Source organism: Eublepharis macularius, chromosome 3 (assembly GCF_028583425.1).
Source record: "Eublepharis macularius isolate TG4126 chromosome 3, MPM_Emac_v1.0, whole genome shotgun sequence".
Lineage (NCBI taxonomy): Eukaryota > Metazoa > Chordata > Lepidosauria > Squamata > Eublepharidae > Eublepharis > Eublepharis macularius.
In genome coordinates this window covers 120,769,222-120,785,628 of record NC_072792.1, presented here as the reverse complement: position 1 = coordinate 120,785,628, position 16,407 = coordinate 120,769,222, and the positions used below count along the sequence as shown (strand labels likewise).

Sequence of the window (16,407 nt, the reverse complement as noted above, 5' to 3'; positions counted from 1 at the left end):
AATGACATTGGTTCGGTTGAGCTAAGTTCCTCCCCGTCACACTCTGAAGAACCAACTTGGAGGCTTTCCCATCCTAGGGAACGATGGCGCGTAGGTGGGTAGCTTGCTTAGGGGACACTTGGGATTTGGAGGGGCATCAGTTTGGTTCTGTTGGGCTTTCCCTAGGTTGCGCATGCAATGGGAGTGTGCTTCTGACCGCTGGCATCCTCGGCCTTGTGTGTTTGTTCCCCAAGACTCAGCTTGGAAACTTTCTGGCATTTGGGAGCGTGCTTTGGCCATGGTAGCCTTGCCCCAGTGTGTTTCTACAGTGGAAGTTAGCTTTGCCTTTAACCCCATAGAAAACAATGAAGTAGCTGGGGGCGCTTTGTTTGGGGGGGCATAGAATTGGACCCCAGGGTCCAATAGTCATGATAATTTAGTGGTCTTTATAGGACAGTTGGGAGTCAGTTCCCTGAAAATTTAAAAATGCTACCCCCAGATAGTTTTCCCCATAGGGAATAATGGTTGAATAAATCCATGATTCTCTGATCTGTCTTAACCAGATGAGAGAATCATTCCTGACTTTCAAGAATCTTGGATTTTTGGGGGGATCCCTGAAACCTGGATTTGGATTTCCCGGGGTGGGTGGGTGTTGGTGCACACCACTACAGCTAACTTTGTGAGTGGAAAACTACAAATTATGCACAATTACTTGATTTTTTATAACAACAAGAAGGCTGAGGAAGCTGAAATTTTGACTAAAGAAGCAACAAGTTGATAACACTTAGCCTTTTGTGTCTGCAATGCAATGAAGCAAAACAGCGGTCCTCAATTACAGTCTGAAGGGGTAAAAGCACCCACCTTCCACATGTAATTCGGAGGTCATGTATCTTAAGGGTCGCTACATGGACTTTGGTGAGATGTGTGATTTCACCATGTATTTGGGTGAAGGAATATTAAAAATTATAACTGCTTGAGAATCCATGTATTTAATGTAGTTTTGAACAATGACAATGCCACAAAGACTTGGATCTGAGGGGTATTTTGGTTCATTCTGTGGCCATGAATATGATCCTTTCAGTTCTGTGGGATCCTGTATTAAAATCCTGAGGATCCATGAGGATCTGTACATTGGATCCATGTTTTATGGCTTTGGTGGTAACACAGAATAGTGGATCCAATATTTGTGGTGTAGTCTGTGGCCATGGGCCAGGGCATGATGAAGGATTTAACGGTGAGTTTCGGATGAGCCCTGTAAAAATCTAGGGTACCCACGAGAATCCATGCCTAGGAACCAAGTTTGGAAGGGATCGTATGGTGAGTTTCGGGTGACCGTAAGTACAAATACAGAAGATCCATGGGGATCCATGCTTTCCAACCATGTTTTTGCATCGTGGCGCTGCTGCAAAGAAGTGGGTTGGTGATTTTTGTGGTTCTATCTGTGGCTGTGAACATAATAAGGATTGTATGGCGAATTTTTGCTGCCTCCATATAAAACCATAGAATTCATGAGGATCACTGCTTTCAAACCATGTTTTCATGGCGTGGCAGTGCAACGAAGTGGTGGGTGCATGATGTTTGTGGTTCACTCTGAAGCTATGGGCATGATATGGTATTGCATGCTAAATTTTGGGAAATCCAGTGTAAAATACAGAGGATCCATGAGAATCCATGGCTTGGAACCACTTTTGCAGCATGGTACAAAAGTAGGGAGTAGGGAGTAGAAGATTTTTGTAGTTCAGATTGTGGGTATGGATATGGTGAGTTTGGGGGGATCTTGTATAAAAATCCAGAGGATCCATGTGGATCCATCCTTTCCAACCATGTTTTTGCACTATGGCACAGCTGAAAAGTAATGGGTGAGTAATTCTGGGGTTCAGTCTGTGGCTCTGGACATATGTGATTGGATGACAACATATAAAAATCCACAATATCCGTGAGCATAAGTGCATTCCAACATGGTTTTTGAAGCGTGATGGTGCAACCAAGAGGAAGCGTGGATTAGTTTTGAGGTTCAGTCTGTGGCTATAGACACATTTTGGGATTGCATGGTGAGTTTTGTGTGGCCTCATATAAAAAGGCATAGGATGCATGAGGATCTGTACTTGTGGAGCAGGTTTTTGTGCTGTAGCGGTGCCATGAAGCAGTGGGTGCCTGATTTTTTTGTGCCATTTGTGGCAATGGACATGATCTGGGATTTTATGGTGGATTCTGGGTACCCCATGTAACAATAAAGAGGATCCATGAGGATCCATGGTTTTTAAGCATTTTTTTTGCCGTGGCAGTGCTACAAAGCAGTGGGTGGCTGAATTTTGGGTCCATTTGTGGCAACAGACATGATCTGGGATTGTAAAGTGGATTTTGTATGCCCCATGTAAAAACCAAAAGGATCCATGAGGATCCGCGTTTTTAAAGCAAGTTTTTGTGCCATGGCAGTACCACGATGGGGTGGGTGCCTGACATTTTTGGCGCCATTTGTGGCAAAGGACATGATCTGGGATTGTATGATGGATTAAGGATGGCAATATGTAAAAATCATGAGGAGCCATGAGGATCTGTGGTTTTTAAGTGTGTTTTTTGTGCTGTGAAGGCTCCAGGAAGCAGTGGATGGCTAATTTTTGGGCCAGATCTGTGGCAATACACATAATCTGGGATTGTATGCTGCATTTTGGGTGGCCCGATGTAAAAATCAAGAGGATCCATGAGGATCCGTGCTTTTGAACCAAGTTTTTGCACCATTGTGGTGCCACAAATGAGAGGATGGCTGCATTTTCTCATGCCATTTGTGGCAATGAACATAATCAAAGATCGTATGGTGGATTTTTGGTGGCCCCATGTTAAAATTAAGAGAATCCATGAGGATCCGTGCTTTGAACCAAGTTTTTGCGCCATGGCGGTGCCACAAAACAGCAGATTGCTGAATTTTCTGGGGCCATTTGTGGCAATAGACATGATCTGGGATTGTATGGTGGATTTTGGGTGGCCCCATGTAAAAATTGAGAGGATCCATGAGGATCCATGCTTTTGAACCAAGTTTTTGTGCCGTGGCAGTGCCACAAAACAGCGAATGGCTGATTTTTTTGGTGCCATTTGTGGCAATGGATATGCTCTGAGACTGTATGGTGGATTTTTGGTGGCCTTATGTAATAATCAAGAGGATCTATGAGGATCTGTGCTTTTAAAGCACGTTTTTGCACTGTGGCGGCGCCATGAAGCAGTGATTGGCTGATTTTTTGGATGCCATTTGTGGCAATAGACATGATCTGAGATTTTATGGTTGATTTTGGGACTCCCCATGTAAAAATCAAGAGGATCCATGCTTTTTAAGCATGTTTTTTTTACCACGGCAATGCCTTGGATTGGTGGATGCGTGTTTGTATGGTTCCTCTTTGTAGACTAGGACATGATCTAGAATATGCCAGCCTTTTTGTTTCAATACAAAAATCACATGAATTCATGAGGATTCGTCTAAAATCATCTGGATCCAGCTTTTACCCACTCTCCTTTCCTCACGTTGATCCCTATTGTGATCTCTTGAGAAGTCTTAACACTGAAATCCTAAGTAGAGTTACCCCCATCTAAGATCGCTGAAATCAATAGGCTTAGACTGGAGTAACTCTGCTTAGGATTTCACTGTAACTCTGCCCATCACTTCTCCGCGTTTGCCCTCCTCCGCTTTACAAAACGGGGAAAAAAATCCCTTCCTCCTTTCCAACGCGCGTCTATCAGACTGACAATGCCGACTCAGGCTTGTGGAAGGGCACACTGTGAGGGCAGTGGCTTCAAAACGCAACAACGCGCTTGCTCACTTCGACTGGGCATGCTCAGTCCCAACGAAGCCGCAAACAGAGCGGCGATTTGGTTAAGATGTTCCAGGCTGAGGCTGTGGGCCAGGTCCTTCCTCTTTCTTAGGGGGTGGCCCCATATCGGGTTGGGTGGGCGGCCGCGGCCTGGCCCTATCCAGGAGGCAGAGAGAACGAAGGGGAGAGCCCGGCATTTGCACTTCCCCCTTCCCACCCTCACGTGTATATAGAGCAGGGAGAGCAGCGATCTCCTGGTCCCGAGGTCGGTTCCTGCTGCAAAGATGGCGGCACTAAACCCTGTCGCGCCTGAGCTGCACCGTTTGCTGGAGAGGGACCCCCACCTGGCTCCTTTTAAGCAGGACTTCGAGCGCAGGTAACTGAGACAGGCACGCCCCTGGAGCTGCGCCTCAAGGGAAGCCCACAACGCCCGCACACGCCTTCCCTGTTCCGGCACGCCTCGCCCGGACTCCTAAAGCTTGTGCCCTTCCTTGCCCCTCCCAGCTATTGCTTTACATAGAGGGAAAGAGAGGCTGTCTTCGCTACCCAAGGAGCTTTTCTAATACTCATCTTGCAGCCCGATGATCAACATGTGTATTCATTTAGTTCCACAGGAGTCCAGCCGTGCTTTAAAAAAAAAAAGGAACTAAATCCAAGTTCATTGAGATTTACTCTTGAGTCAGCATGCATACAAGCGCATAACTCAACTTACATAGTCACACTAGGGCGGAGAAGCAACTGCGAGCGCCGCAATAACAGAAGGGGACGAAAGCCTTTTTAGGCTCATTGAATAGCAGCCCAGTTGTGGGTCTCAGCTCTTAGACAGGTGCTCAACGGCTGACAGTTTTCATTCCTGTCGCTGTCGGAAGAGCCGGGCAGGAAAGAAGTCCCCCTAGGCCTCCTTCACGCACTAGTCGTGGCTGCACCGGCGTCAATCCTGCGCGTGCGTATGCTGGCTCGCTCGGGGCGGATGCGTGCTTCTGATTGGTGACTGGCTGATGAACTGAAAATTCCGTTGCAGGCGCCCTGTGAGAGGAGCAACCTCAGTAGAGTAGATTGTAGTCGCTCGCCCTCACTTGGGAACTGATTCTTTAATCTCTTGGTGGTGCCCGTTCTGCAAAAGTGATGTGCGGGGATGGAGCACACGCGTAGGCAGAGGTGGAAAAGAACTGTTTTATATATTTGCAGTTGCTCTTATTTCCATTCCTGAGGGACTCAAGTGTTTTTATAACATTGAACTTTACATTATTAAAAGCCGGTAGGGAACCCACAGTTTTTAAAAATTCAGACCCATGTTAGAAAGAGAGGGTAGGATAATTCCTATCAGTTACTATCAGTAACAATTGTTATTGTAATCCTGTGGCAGCTAGCAGAATCACCACAGCTGCTGTGGGTATATTCCACTTAAGTCTCAAGGCTTCAAGGCCAGAACAACCATCAAAGTAATTTTTTTTTAAATGATAAATTTTGGAACTTGCCCAAGATAACAAGCACCTAAATAAAACAGAAAAACTCCAGTGCAATGCAATCCTATTAAAAGGCAAGGAAAAATCAAAAAAGGGCCAAGAACAAACTAAAAGTTACCATCCCTCCGCAGAAGCACATCAGTACCAAATTTGAAATAGACTGTAACTGTAACGGTTGGTGTTCTATATTTTTTGAGGTTTTTTTGCAGCAGCCCTCTCCCGTGTTTAATTATTGTTCCCATGTTTTAAGTAGCTGGAAGATTGTGAATGGTCAAATGTCATCCTGTGCATGCAGTCAAAAGTTGGATGTAAATATAGGTTTTCAGCTTCATGAATTTTCTGTTAATTCAAGGGGTTTGTTAGAGAATCAAGCCATGGGGTGTACATATGAAGTTCCTTATGCTGAGTCAGACCATTGGCCAGTATTGTCTGCTCTAACTAGAAGTGACTCCAAGGTCTCTGATATTTTTTATTAATTTATTTACTTCATCTATGTACTCTCTCCCCAATGGGAACCCAAAAAACCTTACATCATTCTAGTCCTCCATTTTATCCTCATAACAACCCTGTGAGGTAGATTAGGCTGAGCGAGTGACTGTCTCAAGGTCATCCAGTGAGCCTCCATGGTAGAGCAGGGATTTGAACCTGGGTCTGCTAGATTCTAGTCTGATGCTCTAATCACTATACCACACTGATTCTCGACCTAGCTAGAGGTCTGTTGCCTACTACCTGAACCTTTTTGTGTGCGTGTGGAGATACTGGGGAAACTGAACTTGGGGTTTCTGCATCCAAGCCATGACCCCGCTGATGTAGAAGAAATATAAATTTCATGGAGTTTTCATTCAGTATGTTGTGGATGTGAATCTAATGTTTTTGCTTGGCCTGATCTTATTGTTTGGTGCAAGTAATCATGTCAACCAAAAACTAGGAGGGAACAATTTCCTGAATTCTGCAAAACCGAAAGAGCACGCAGGCTCAAGGAAGTTCCAAGGTACAATCAATGAGTACAATGTAATAAGTTCCAAAGTACGATCAATGAGTACAGTGTAATAAGTTGTAATTAGACTGTAGTGATCCTACTCATATAGTCAGATTGAGGGTCCAAGAACACATTTCTAAAATTAGGACTCAGAATCAGGAAGCACCTTTATCGCAGCATTTCCAAAGGTATCATAAGAATGAGAGAGAGATGAAATTTACAGTTTTAGAGATTGTTGACAACCCAGGCTGTGCCAACAGGCGTCTATTACAGGCGGAAGCACGGTGGATATTTAGACTTAACACCTTGATTAGGTTTAAATAATGAATTAGACTACTCAGTATTTTTATGATTTTAGATCTGAGTATTTTTGTAGGGCACGCCCACGAGATTTTAGGAAATTCATCTAGTATTTATTGAAATGGTATATTTATTGAATGATAATTATTGAACAATGGAAATATTTATTGAACGAAATTATCGAATGGTAATCATGCAATGAGGATGTATTAATTAGAGGGGCGTCTCTTTAAATGCTGCCTTAGGTTTATGAGGTTTTAGAAAATTCAGATATGATGTATTGAACAATGGTAATATTTATTGAACGATATTTATGTAATAAGGATGCATTAATTAGTGGTATGTCTCTTTAAATGCTGCCTTAGGTGTTTGTAAGTTGAAACTGATTCCTCTAAGTATTGATGGGATGTTTGAATGGATTATTATATAAGTGGACATGGGAAGTAATTGAGTACCCGTTCCACTGCGTCTTTCTTATTTCAACACTGGAGGTCGCAACAGTGGAGGAAGAGATGAGGGCAAGTACATTGTAAAACTTGGTTATATGTCGATATGGCTAGGTTCTTATTAGCAGCTTACCACATTACGGTTTATCATAGAAATAACGGCCTGAAGAAGGAAGTGGGCTGAAACGAGCAAAAGTGAAAGAGACCGGTTGAACTCGTCGCCGTGGATACTGCTTCTAGTGAAATTAACAGCCACCGTTACTAGATTGTGGCATTGCTGCTATTACTGAACATTTTTTGGGCACTGGGTATATATATACTTATGACGGTCAACTTGAACCAGGGAAAGAATTGATTCTGTTATTCACCAGTCTATTTATTGGACATTGTATTGTAGTAAATTTTGGGACTATATGAGTAGAATCACTACAGTCTAATTACAACTTATTACACTGTACTCATTGATCGTACTTTGGAACTTATTTATTACATTGTACTCATTGATTGTACCTTGGAACTTCCTTGAGCCTGCGTGCTCTTTCGGTTTTGCAAGTAATCATGTATCAATGTATTGTCGAAGGCTTTCACGGCCGGAGAACGATGGTTGTTGTGGGTTTTCCGGGCTGTATTGCCGTGGTCTTGGCATTGTAGTTCCTGATGTTTCGCCAGCAGCTGTGGCTGGCATCTTCAGAGGTGTAGCACCAAAAGACAGAGATCTCTCAGTGTCACAGTGTGGAAAAGATGTAGGTCATTTGTATCTACTCAGGAGGGGTGGGTTGAGCTGAGTCATCCTGTAAGAGTTTCCCAGGGTGTGGAATGCTAATGGCAGGAGGCTTCACTGTATCCTGAGGAGGTTCTTTTGCATATGGATTGGTACTTGATGTGCTAATCTTCTCTGCAGGGCTATTGTCGGGGATAGAATGTTTTGTTAGCCTGGTGTTTTTCAGAACTGGAAACCATGCTCTGTTCATTCTTAAGGTTTCTTCTTTCCTGTTGAAGTTTTGCTTATGCTTGTGAATTTCAATGGCTTCCCTGTGCAGTCTGACAAAGTAGTTGTATCAGTTTCACCTCTTTCATTGATTCAGGTGGGTAGCCATGTTGGTGTGCAGTCGAAGAGCAAGATCTGGGTCCAATAGCAGCTTAAAGAACAACCCGATTTCCAAGGTATGAGTTTTTGATAGTCAAAGCACAGACGAAGGGAGGTTTGACTCTCGAAAGCTCATACTTTGGAAATCTAGTTGGTCTTTAAGGTGATATTGGACTCCAGCCTATTACAAATATCTCTTGCAAGGATAAAGGAAATGATTGTTAAATCTGTGTATAAAAGCAAGCTGCCAAATTTTGTTCATGCTTGAGCTTGATCATGAAGTAGAAGGCACAATGGAGAAAGGGTGAGAGGGTAATAGGACAGGCTGCCAGTGGATAGAGTTACCAGGGTTTGGGATCAGAGTTTGCTACTAGTCTAAGAGAGTTCTTGAATGCACTTTTACCTTCTTTTACATAAATATGAGAGAGTACTGCCCTGTCCTTGGGGACATTGTGATGGCCTGTGAGATTGGGTGGCCTCTACCCTTACTGTGAGATTGGGTGGCCTCTGCCTTCTGTTGTGGCAGAAATCCCACAACAGACTGTAGTATATGCCTGCAGGTATGTGGCACACCCTTTTGAATGCCTCTCCTTCTCATGTACTTTTCCAGTCTAATGATGTGCTTTTTGTTAGCAGATAGTATTGATTACTTTCACCACATCACAAGATTAGATAAAATGAAGCAGCAGGACTGTGCATTCTTTTGAGGTGGAGTATATATTGCTACATTTGAACTGTCTTTTTAGGACATAACTGAGGAAGTGCTTGCCCCTGCCCTATTTTGAACATTTCAGCCACAACCTATTAAAATTTGCCGCATAAGCTTTTAGGAACAGTTTGTGACATGTGTGTTGTTTTGGGGTTTTATTCCCCTCTCCTCCACTTGAAGCCTGCTGGGTGACCTTGGGCCAGTCACAGCTTCTAGGAGCTCTCTCAACCCCACTCGCTTCACAGGGTGATTGTTGTGAGGATAATAATAACATACTTTGTAAACCACTCTAAGTGGGTGTAAAGTTGTCCTGAAGGATGGTATATAAATCAAATGTTGTTGTTGTTGTTGTTATTTAACAGAGTAAGAGGAAGTAGCTTTTAACGTAGTCAACACTGAGTATGATAGTACATTAGCAAAACACTTTCAGTGTATAATGAACTTTAAATTTTATATATGTAGTTAAAGACTAAGGTAATAAAATTAAATCATGACATGAATTAAATGTTTTAAAAAGTTAGTTTTCATTATAACAGTCATACATGCTAAGGATACCACAAGAAATTGCATAGGTTTGAGTCCACTTATTAATGCTGCATGAATATTAAATTCGGTGGATTCCAAAGATGCATTAGTCTGTTATAACAGAGAATCTTGTGATACCTTTAAGATTAACAGATTCATTGTGGTAACATTTGCAAGGGCTCTAGCTTACTTCATCATCTGTGTGAAATGAATCCTCAGCTGGTAAATGTGTGTGCGCACGCTCACAGTTACAGAAAGAGAGAGAGTGAGAGAGAGGAAAAACATAAACAGTGAGGCTAAAAGACCATGAAACACAAGTGATATAGTCTGTGACATTTGTATGCAAAGCCATCTGTGTGTTTTTATTTTAGGTACAAAGTTGATAGTAGTTACTTCAAAACACAGGAGTGTTTGTATTTAAATATGTTTAGAATAACTTTTAGAGCTTCTTGAAATAGAAATTTTAAATTCCTGTCATCAAGACTGTCTTAATGTACGACTGAATACATAACATTGTACTGCACTCTCTGATCCTCTTTCAGATTGCAGCAGACTACTCTAATTTGATGGTGTAGTGTTTCGTTTGAAAATAGTTGTAGTTCAAATGAATTACATAAGTAGGGTTTTTTTTAAGTTGCTTTACTCTCAAATACTTCTGGGGTATGGTTCTGTAATGAATACAGATGTTCAATTCAGATATCACAAACAAACCAGAGTTAGTTCATGATGGTCTCAAAGGTGATTAATTGCTGAGTTCATGTTCTCTCTCGCTCTGAGACTGTAAACTGAAGTTTTCAAGTATCTCTTCAGTTACTTATGATATCTGAATGCAGCTCTCTCAACAAATTAGTTTCTTTACCAAGCTACAGATTATTGACAGAGGTTTCAGGTAGCTGCATAGGTTGGAAATCAGAGCTTTAAGATCAGCTCAAAAGACACAAAACCATATACAGGGAGAGGAGAAAAACTGAAGTTTCCATGATCTTAAGGCTTTTTTTGGTCTTTATGGTTACAATTGGGTCAAAATTAATGGAAGTTAGAGTAAGTTAGGTAAGGGTTGGGTGGTGGTGAGTGTGAACATGAACCTATCAATTAACTAGTTTGTTCTTGAAATCTCAAATGAGCTAGAATGGCTTAACTTTGGGAGTGATGGAAGTGGTGGTGGAAAAGCAGGCATCTCTCTGTGGTGGCTATTTGATTATGGCGAGTATATACAAGTCCTGAACAATGTTCATTTTAACCAAATTAGGTATCTCTGGGTCTATTCAAAATCGTAATCTTGAAGTAAGACTTCTCTTTAAATATATAATCATGGTTTTATTTGTTGTATAATTTTCTTGTATTACTATGGGAGTGAAACTGTATTAGGACTTTATTATAGAAAACAAATTAAAAGCAACAAATCAGACATGTATTGTCGAAGGCTTTCACGGCTGGAGAACGATGGTTGTTGTGGGTTTTCCGGGCTGTATTGCCGTGGTCTTGGCATTGTAGTTCCTGACGTTTCGCCAGCAGCTGTGGCTGGCATCTTCAGAGGTGTAGCACCAAAAGACAGAGATCTCTCAGTGTCACAGGGTGGAAAAGATGTTGGCAGGTCATTTATATTTACTCAGGAGGGGTGGGGTTGAGCTGAGTCATCCTGTAAGAGTTTCCCAGGGTGTGGAATGCTAATGGCAGGAGGCTTCACTGTATCCTGAGGAGGTTCTTTTGCATATGGATTGGTACTTGATGTGCTAATCTTCTCTGCAGGGCTATTGTCGGGGATAGAATGTTTTGTTAGCCTGGTGTTTTTCAGAACTGGAAACCATGCTCTGTTCATTCTTAAGGTTTCTTCTTTCCTGTTGAAGTTTTGCTTATGCTTGTGAATTTCAATGGCTTCCCTGTGCAGTCTGACAAAGTAGTTGGAAGTGTTGTCCAGTATTTTGGTATACCCTGCAGCTGTGGACAAGTTTACACTGGGACCACAAAGCGTAGCATCCAGACAAGAATAAAAGAACATGAAAGACACTGCAGACTTGGACAACCTGAAAAATCAGCAGTGGCTGAACATAGCCTAATTCAAACAGGGCACAGTATCTTATTCCAGGACACTGGACAACACTGCCAACTACTTTGTCAGACTGCACAGGGAAGCCATTGAAAGCTCCCCTAAAATCATTAGGGCTTACTTCCAAATAAAGTGACTTTAGTCTTGAGATCTGTGGTGTTGAGAAGAGCATTGCACTATATCAGAAAAGAGCTACTGTTGCTGGTCCAGGAACATAAACAAGCAGTCTGTTTTTTGCTAACATATTCTTATACAAGAACACTGAACCTCATTCCAAAAGAGAGACTGAAAGAAGCCCATGTCCTTTCCTGGTCCTTCGCTTCACTGCATTTCTAGAGTGTGACATTGCTGTACTGGCTGATGGCAATCAGCTCTTTGGCTTTTCCTGGGCTGATGTGTCAGAAAATTTTCAAAGGTACTCTATTCCTGCCTTTTATTTCTCTTCATTGAGGTAGATAGTCATCCATTAGGGTTCTCCTGTATCTGTTGTTCTACTAAGAATAATAGTACACATTCCTTGACTGTTCTATTGTAGAGCTCTGTGGGTGTCCCTCTCTAATATTCTAGCATTTTTGTCACTACCTCAGTATCTGCAGTGGATTGCTACTTTCCCTTCCATTAGAAATGGTAATATTGTCCCAAGAAGAAATAGGAGAAGCAGTCCAAGTGGGGGAAAAGGAACGTTTTCTAAAATATGCTAGTAATCTGCTATTGTTGCTATTTTGTGTTGTTATAATTATGTGTTATTTGTCCTTTATTATTGTTGTTACTGGGATCTGAAACTACTAGTTGTATCAGTAATTTTGCTGCTACAGAATTCTGTTTTGGGGAAACAGATCAAACCTGCCAGTTTAGTACTTCCCAAAATTTCTCATCCCAGTGTGTTACTCTCTGCTGCTCTGATAAGACATGTTGGAACAGGAAAATATCCTAAATGTGTCATGGATTAAAGCAGTGGTAGTGTCATGATGTTTCATACATACAGAATACACAAGTTGGGTCTGGGTCCCTACCCACAATCACATGGAACTTGTGGGTCCCACATGTGTTGCTTGGTTAAGATCAGGTGTGCAGTGCACTTGAAGCAAAAGCTCCCCCCCCCCATTTGCACACCATTTTCCGAACCTGAAATTGTCTGGAACCTGAAATTAATCATGTGGGAAAACCCACATGATCCCGGAATACATGTGGATTTCTCAGTCCCCGTAGCTTCCCCTGGGACTGCTTTAGTCTGAGAAACTAGAGTAGGAGGAAGGATGAATTCCCTTCTGTATGTGCCCCCATCCTCTTGCTCCAAACTGGGCACTTGCACACACAGGAGTTGGGGATGACCTGCAGCACATGTGTGTCTGTATTGTTACAGGAGGGGGAAATAGACCCCTTCCTTTCTGCTCTATAATGTGCAACATACCAGTAGATTAATACTGATTTTAGGGATTAAGATTCAGAGAAGTGAAGTATAAAACTTTTAAATAAACCTAATGATATTTTGGAAGTCAGAAACTTCTCAAAGCAATTGTGTAAGCTTCATGATTTTTGATGAAGAGAAGTACATGGGAAATGTAGCTCAAGAACATGGATTCTATTTGAAAGAGAACTTGGTTACTATGGTAGCAGTTTATTGAAAAACTTGTAGAGTTTATTAATCTTTCTCCCAAATCCTTTGCTATGTTTAAATTCGTATTGCAAGAATTTTTCTTTTAAAAAAAGACATGTTAAACATGTATCTTCAAATGTACATTAGCTTTAAAAAATTTTGTAATTAGTTTAACTTTCTATTGTATTGACTTTTCTCTAGTATATAAGTGTTTCCTCCAACAAATAGAGCTGTACTATCAATAATGTAATTCCAGGCTATAAATTATTAATATTAATTTTACCAGAAGTCTATATCAATGAAGTTGTGGATTTAACTAGTTAAAAATGGAGTGAAGTACTATCAGTGGAAATAAAAGTCTTAAAAGATACTTGGTTTTGCTCCCCCAGTCGGAATGAAGAGGCAGACACAAGTATTGGGATTAAAGGGGGGCCGCTTTATTAAATAATAACATATTTGTCAACACAGCAAGGGCCTAACTAGCGGTACAGGCCGGGCCCTGGGGTCACTCCCGGACCTCCGCCCCAACCTGTATGGGTGACCCCCGACAGCCCTGGGAGTGAGCCATCAGCTGCGGGGGGGGGGGGACCGGCTTCTGACCTTGCAACTGGGCCGTACAGCAGCCAGCCACTCCTGATAGACCCCAATCCCCACCAATGGGGATATGCCAAGGGTGGTCACCGGCCCGATCATATTTCCCAACTCCTACCTGCCACTGCTAAGGCCAAGCCTCTGCTTAGGCAGAAGTGCCCCACAGGAAGCATAAAGCCACCCGAACCCTTGCCGCACCTCCTCCAAATAGTTATTCCACCATTCCCTCAGGAGAGGTAAGCAAATACGGCCCTGATTTGTGGATGGGAAACCCTTGCTAAATGGACAACCCTGTCCAAGCTCCCTGTATGCAGGCGGAGAGCCCTGGACTAACGCAACCCAGGGCCCAAGCTCCAGTGGGGAAGCCTTGGGCCCCAACACAATAGAACACACCTACCCAATGGCAGGGAAGCACATGCACCCAGACATCCAATCATGGGCCCAAAACAAAACTCCAAGCTCCCAGCTTCTCACCCAGCCGCGGGAAGCCCTGGAGTTCTGCGCACGCCAACACAGGCTGACATCCAGAAACACCAATCGAAGTCCACCACTGTGAGACACGCCAGAGCCCTGGATCTGCAACAGAAACACAGTCAAACAGTCAACCACTTATCCACTCAAAAGTCACCGGCGTCACACCCGTGCCACCCTAGAGAAGAAGAAAGAACAAGAAAAAACACAAACCGCTAACAGCCATAACAAGGCAAGGAGAAAACAGACCACCCACCACCTCTTTGAGGCAATGGCCCCTTACTGTCCTGTTGCTGAGAAGACCCGGGGCATCTGGCCCATGCCTCTTGCCCTGACCAGATCGCTTGCATGCTGTGAATGCATGAGGACTGGAACAAATCGGACATGCATGGTGAAATTTGCAAAATGGTCCCCGAGGAGCATGGCAGCAGGGCTCATTTGGAGGGGGAACGTGCCGGAACGGCGTTCTGGTAGAGCTGAAAAGTGGTCCCATGGGTTTTGGCCCCGCCCACATTATTCCTTTTCCTCCCCTCTGCCTCCCCTCCAAAGGAGGCTAAGCTGCTTCAATTCATTCTGCTGCTTTATTTTCATGAGTGAGAGTGAGAGTGAGTGAGTGAGTGCAAGCTTGGGCTGCTGGGCTTGGATCTCCAAAGGAGGTTAAGCTGCTTCAATTCATTCTGCTGCATTATTTTCATTCGTGAGAGTGAGTGAGTGAGTGCAAGCTGGGCTGCTGGGGCTGGCTCTCCAGAGGAGGATAAGCTGCTTTGAGATCATTCTGCTTTATTTTCAGGAAATACCTGGAGATTTTTGGGGAAAGAGGCCTGAGGGGTGGGTGTTGCCTTCTGACACACTTCCGGTGATGTCCAGGGGTGTGGCAAATGCTAATGAGATATGCTAATGAGTTATGCTAATGAGTTCCTGCAGTTCTTTTTCTACGAAATGACCCCTGCATGGCAGTATCTCCAAATGGCAATGCCCTAAAAGGTCCAGACCCATAAGGGGACAATGGAAAACCATAGCCTGAGCCTAAAGGGGGTGAGGTGCCCATTCCCACTTGCGACTGGGATGACATGGGCAGCCAACTGACTGTCCCGGGCAATGAACCCAGAAAGGTTGGCTGGCCCCACTGCGGCCATAAACCACTATGACCCACCAGTGGTACTGAACTCACCTGTGCATAAGGTGTGTGTGGCATGCTCAGGGACGCAGGGGCAGCAGCCTGGCCCAGGGGCCCCATAGCCACGCACCCCCTGCTTGGGGCAAAGATGTCTTATCCTCCCCAGGACAGGGCACAGATGACTCACTCACCATTTCCAAAGGTTGCACTGTGATGGCCGCTTGCCCATTGTCTATTGACCCTCCAGCCTCATCCAAAGATGCACCTGCATGTACCTGGGATGAAATTCCTGCTCCATCGCCGTCTGGAGGGTCCGGAATGCTATGTGTGCCAGATGTTCCCTCAAGGGTGAAAATGTGGGACAACACATCATTAAAGAAAGCAGTGGTAGAGGCCACCCTCACCGGCCTCTTGTGTGCCGAAGTGGTGCTGGCCATGGCCAAACCCCGGGCCTGTTCCAAAGCAGCCATTCCATTCAGAAGTTCCTGCCGACTAGGGCCCACATCCTCATCCTTAGAAGAGGAAAGGGCGACCAGAGGGTGCCGAGCGGCAGGCCTTTTTGCAGGTTGTTTACCCTTAGAGGGGCCAGATCCTTTCGTAGGAGGCATATTAGCTCTAGTTGTAAGCTTCCCTACTGAGGAGCCCTGCTGCTCTTAACCACTAAGCCAGGCAGTAAGCCAGGGCCAAGAAAAGCTCTAGCTGACAATAACTAGCCTTAAAATAGCCCCAAACACAAGCCTCCCAAAATGGTTGCCACACACCCTAAAATGGCCACCAACCCCAAATCCCCACAGGGATCCCCAATAACTATGAGGCAATGGGTCTGAAAAATGTTCAGTGCCCAGAAGGAAGGGACATAAGGTGGCCATGTAGGGAGGGAATAGCACTTCCACATCAAAATGTGGCAAAAATGCTCCTCAAAGGAGATGAATAGGCAATTGCCAGCCACCAGCCTCAAGAGGCAGTGAAGGCTGCACCGCCATGGCAAGAAATGCCCTCCTAACCCCCACACAGCCTGCCAAACAAGTGCGGGCCACAGCACAGGGGGAGGGCCGCCTGCCCAAACACCAAGGGGCCCACTAAACCCAAGCCCCCTAGCAGAACGATAAAGCAAACCTGCAGCCGCACCTGCAAGTAATGGAGCCCGGGGCAGCGTGAAGACACACAGCCCTGCGTCCGAAGTGAAGCCAGGAAGTTGGGAGGTAACGCTGGGCCAAAGGTGGGCTCACCGCGCAGTTCCCAAGCCCCGTCTGCCAGCTGCAAAGCCCTAAGCGGCTGCTCGTGTCTTGGCGA

At 44.2% G+C, this 16,407-nt stretch overlaps 1 protein-coding gene across 1 annotated transcript in view; it reads left to right on the top strand.

The window, feature by feature from the left end:
• Positions 1-3,855: 3,855 nt before the first annotated feature.
• GBE1 (1,4-alpha-glucan branching enzyme 1) overlaps positions 3,856-16,407 on the top strand; it is a 272,853-nt gene continuing 260,301 nt past the window's right edge. Inside the window, exon 1 of the mRNA XM_054973553.1 lies at positions 3,856-4,155. Coding sequence (XP_054829528.1) covers positions 4,064-4,155 — 92 coding nt within the window. The 5' untranslated portion in view covers positions 3,856-4,063. The remainder of the gene's footprint in view (positions 4,156-16,407) is intronic.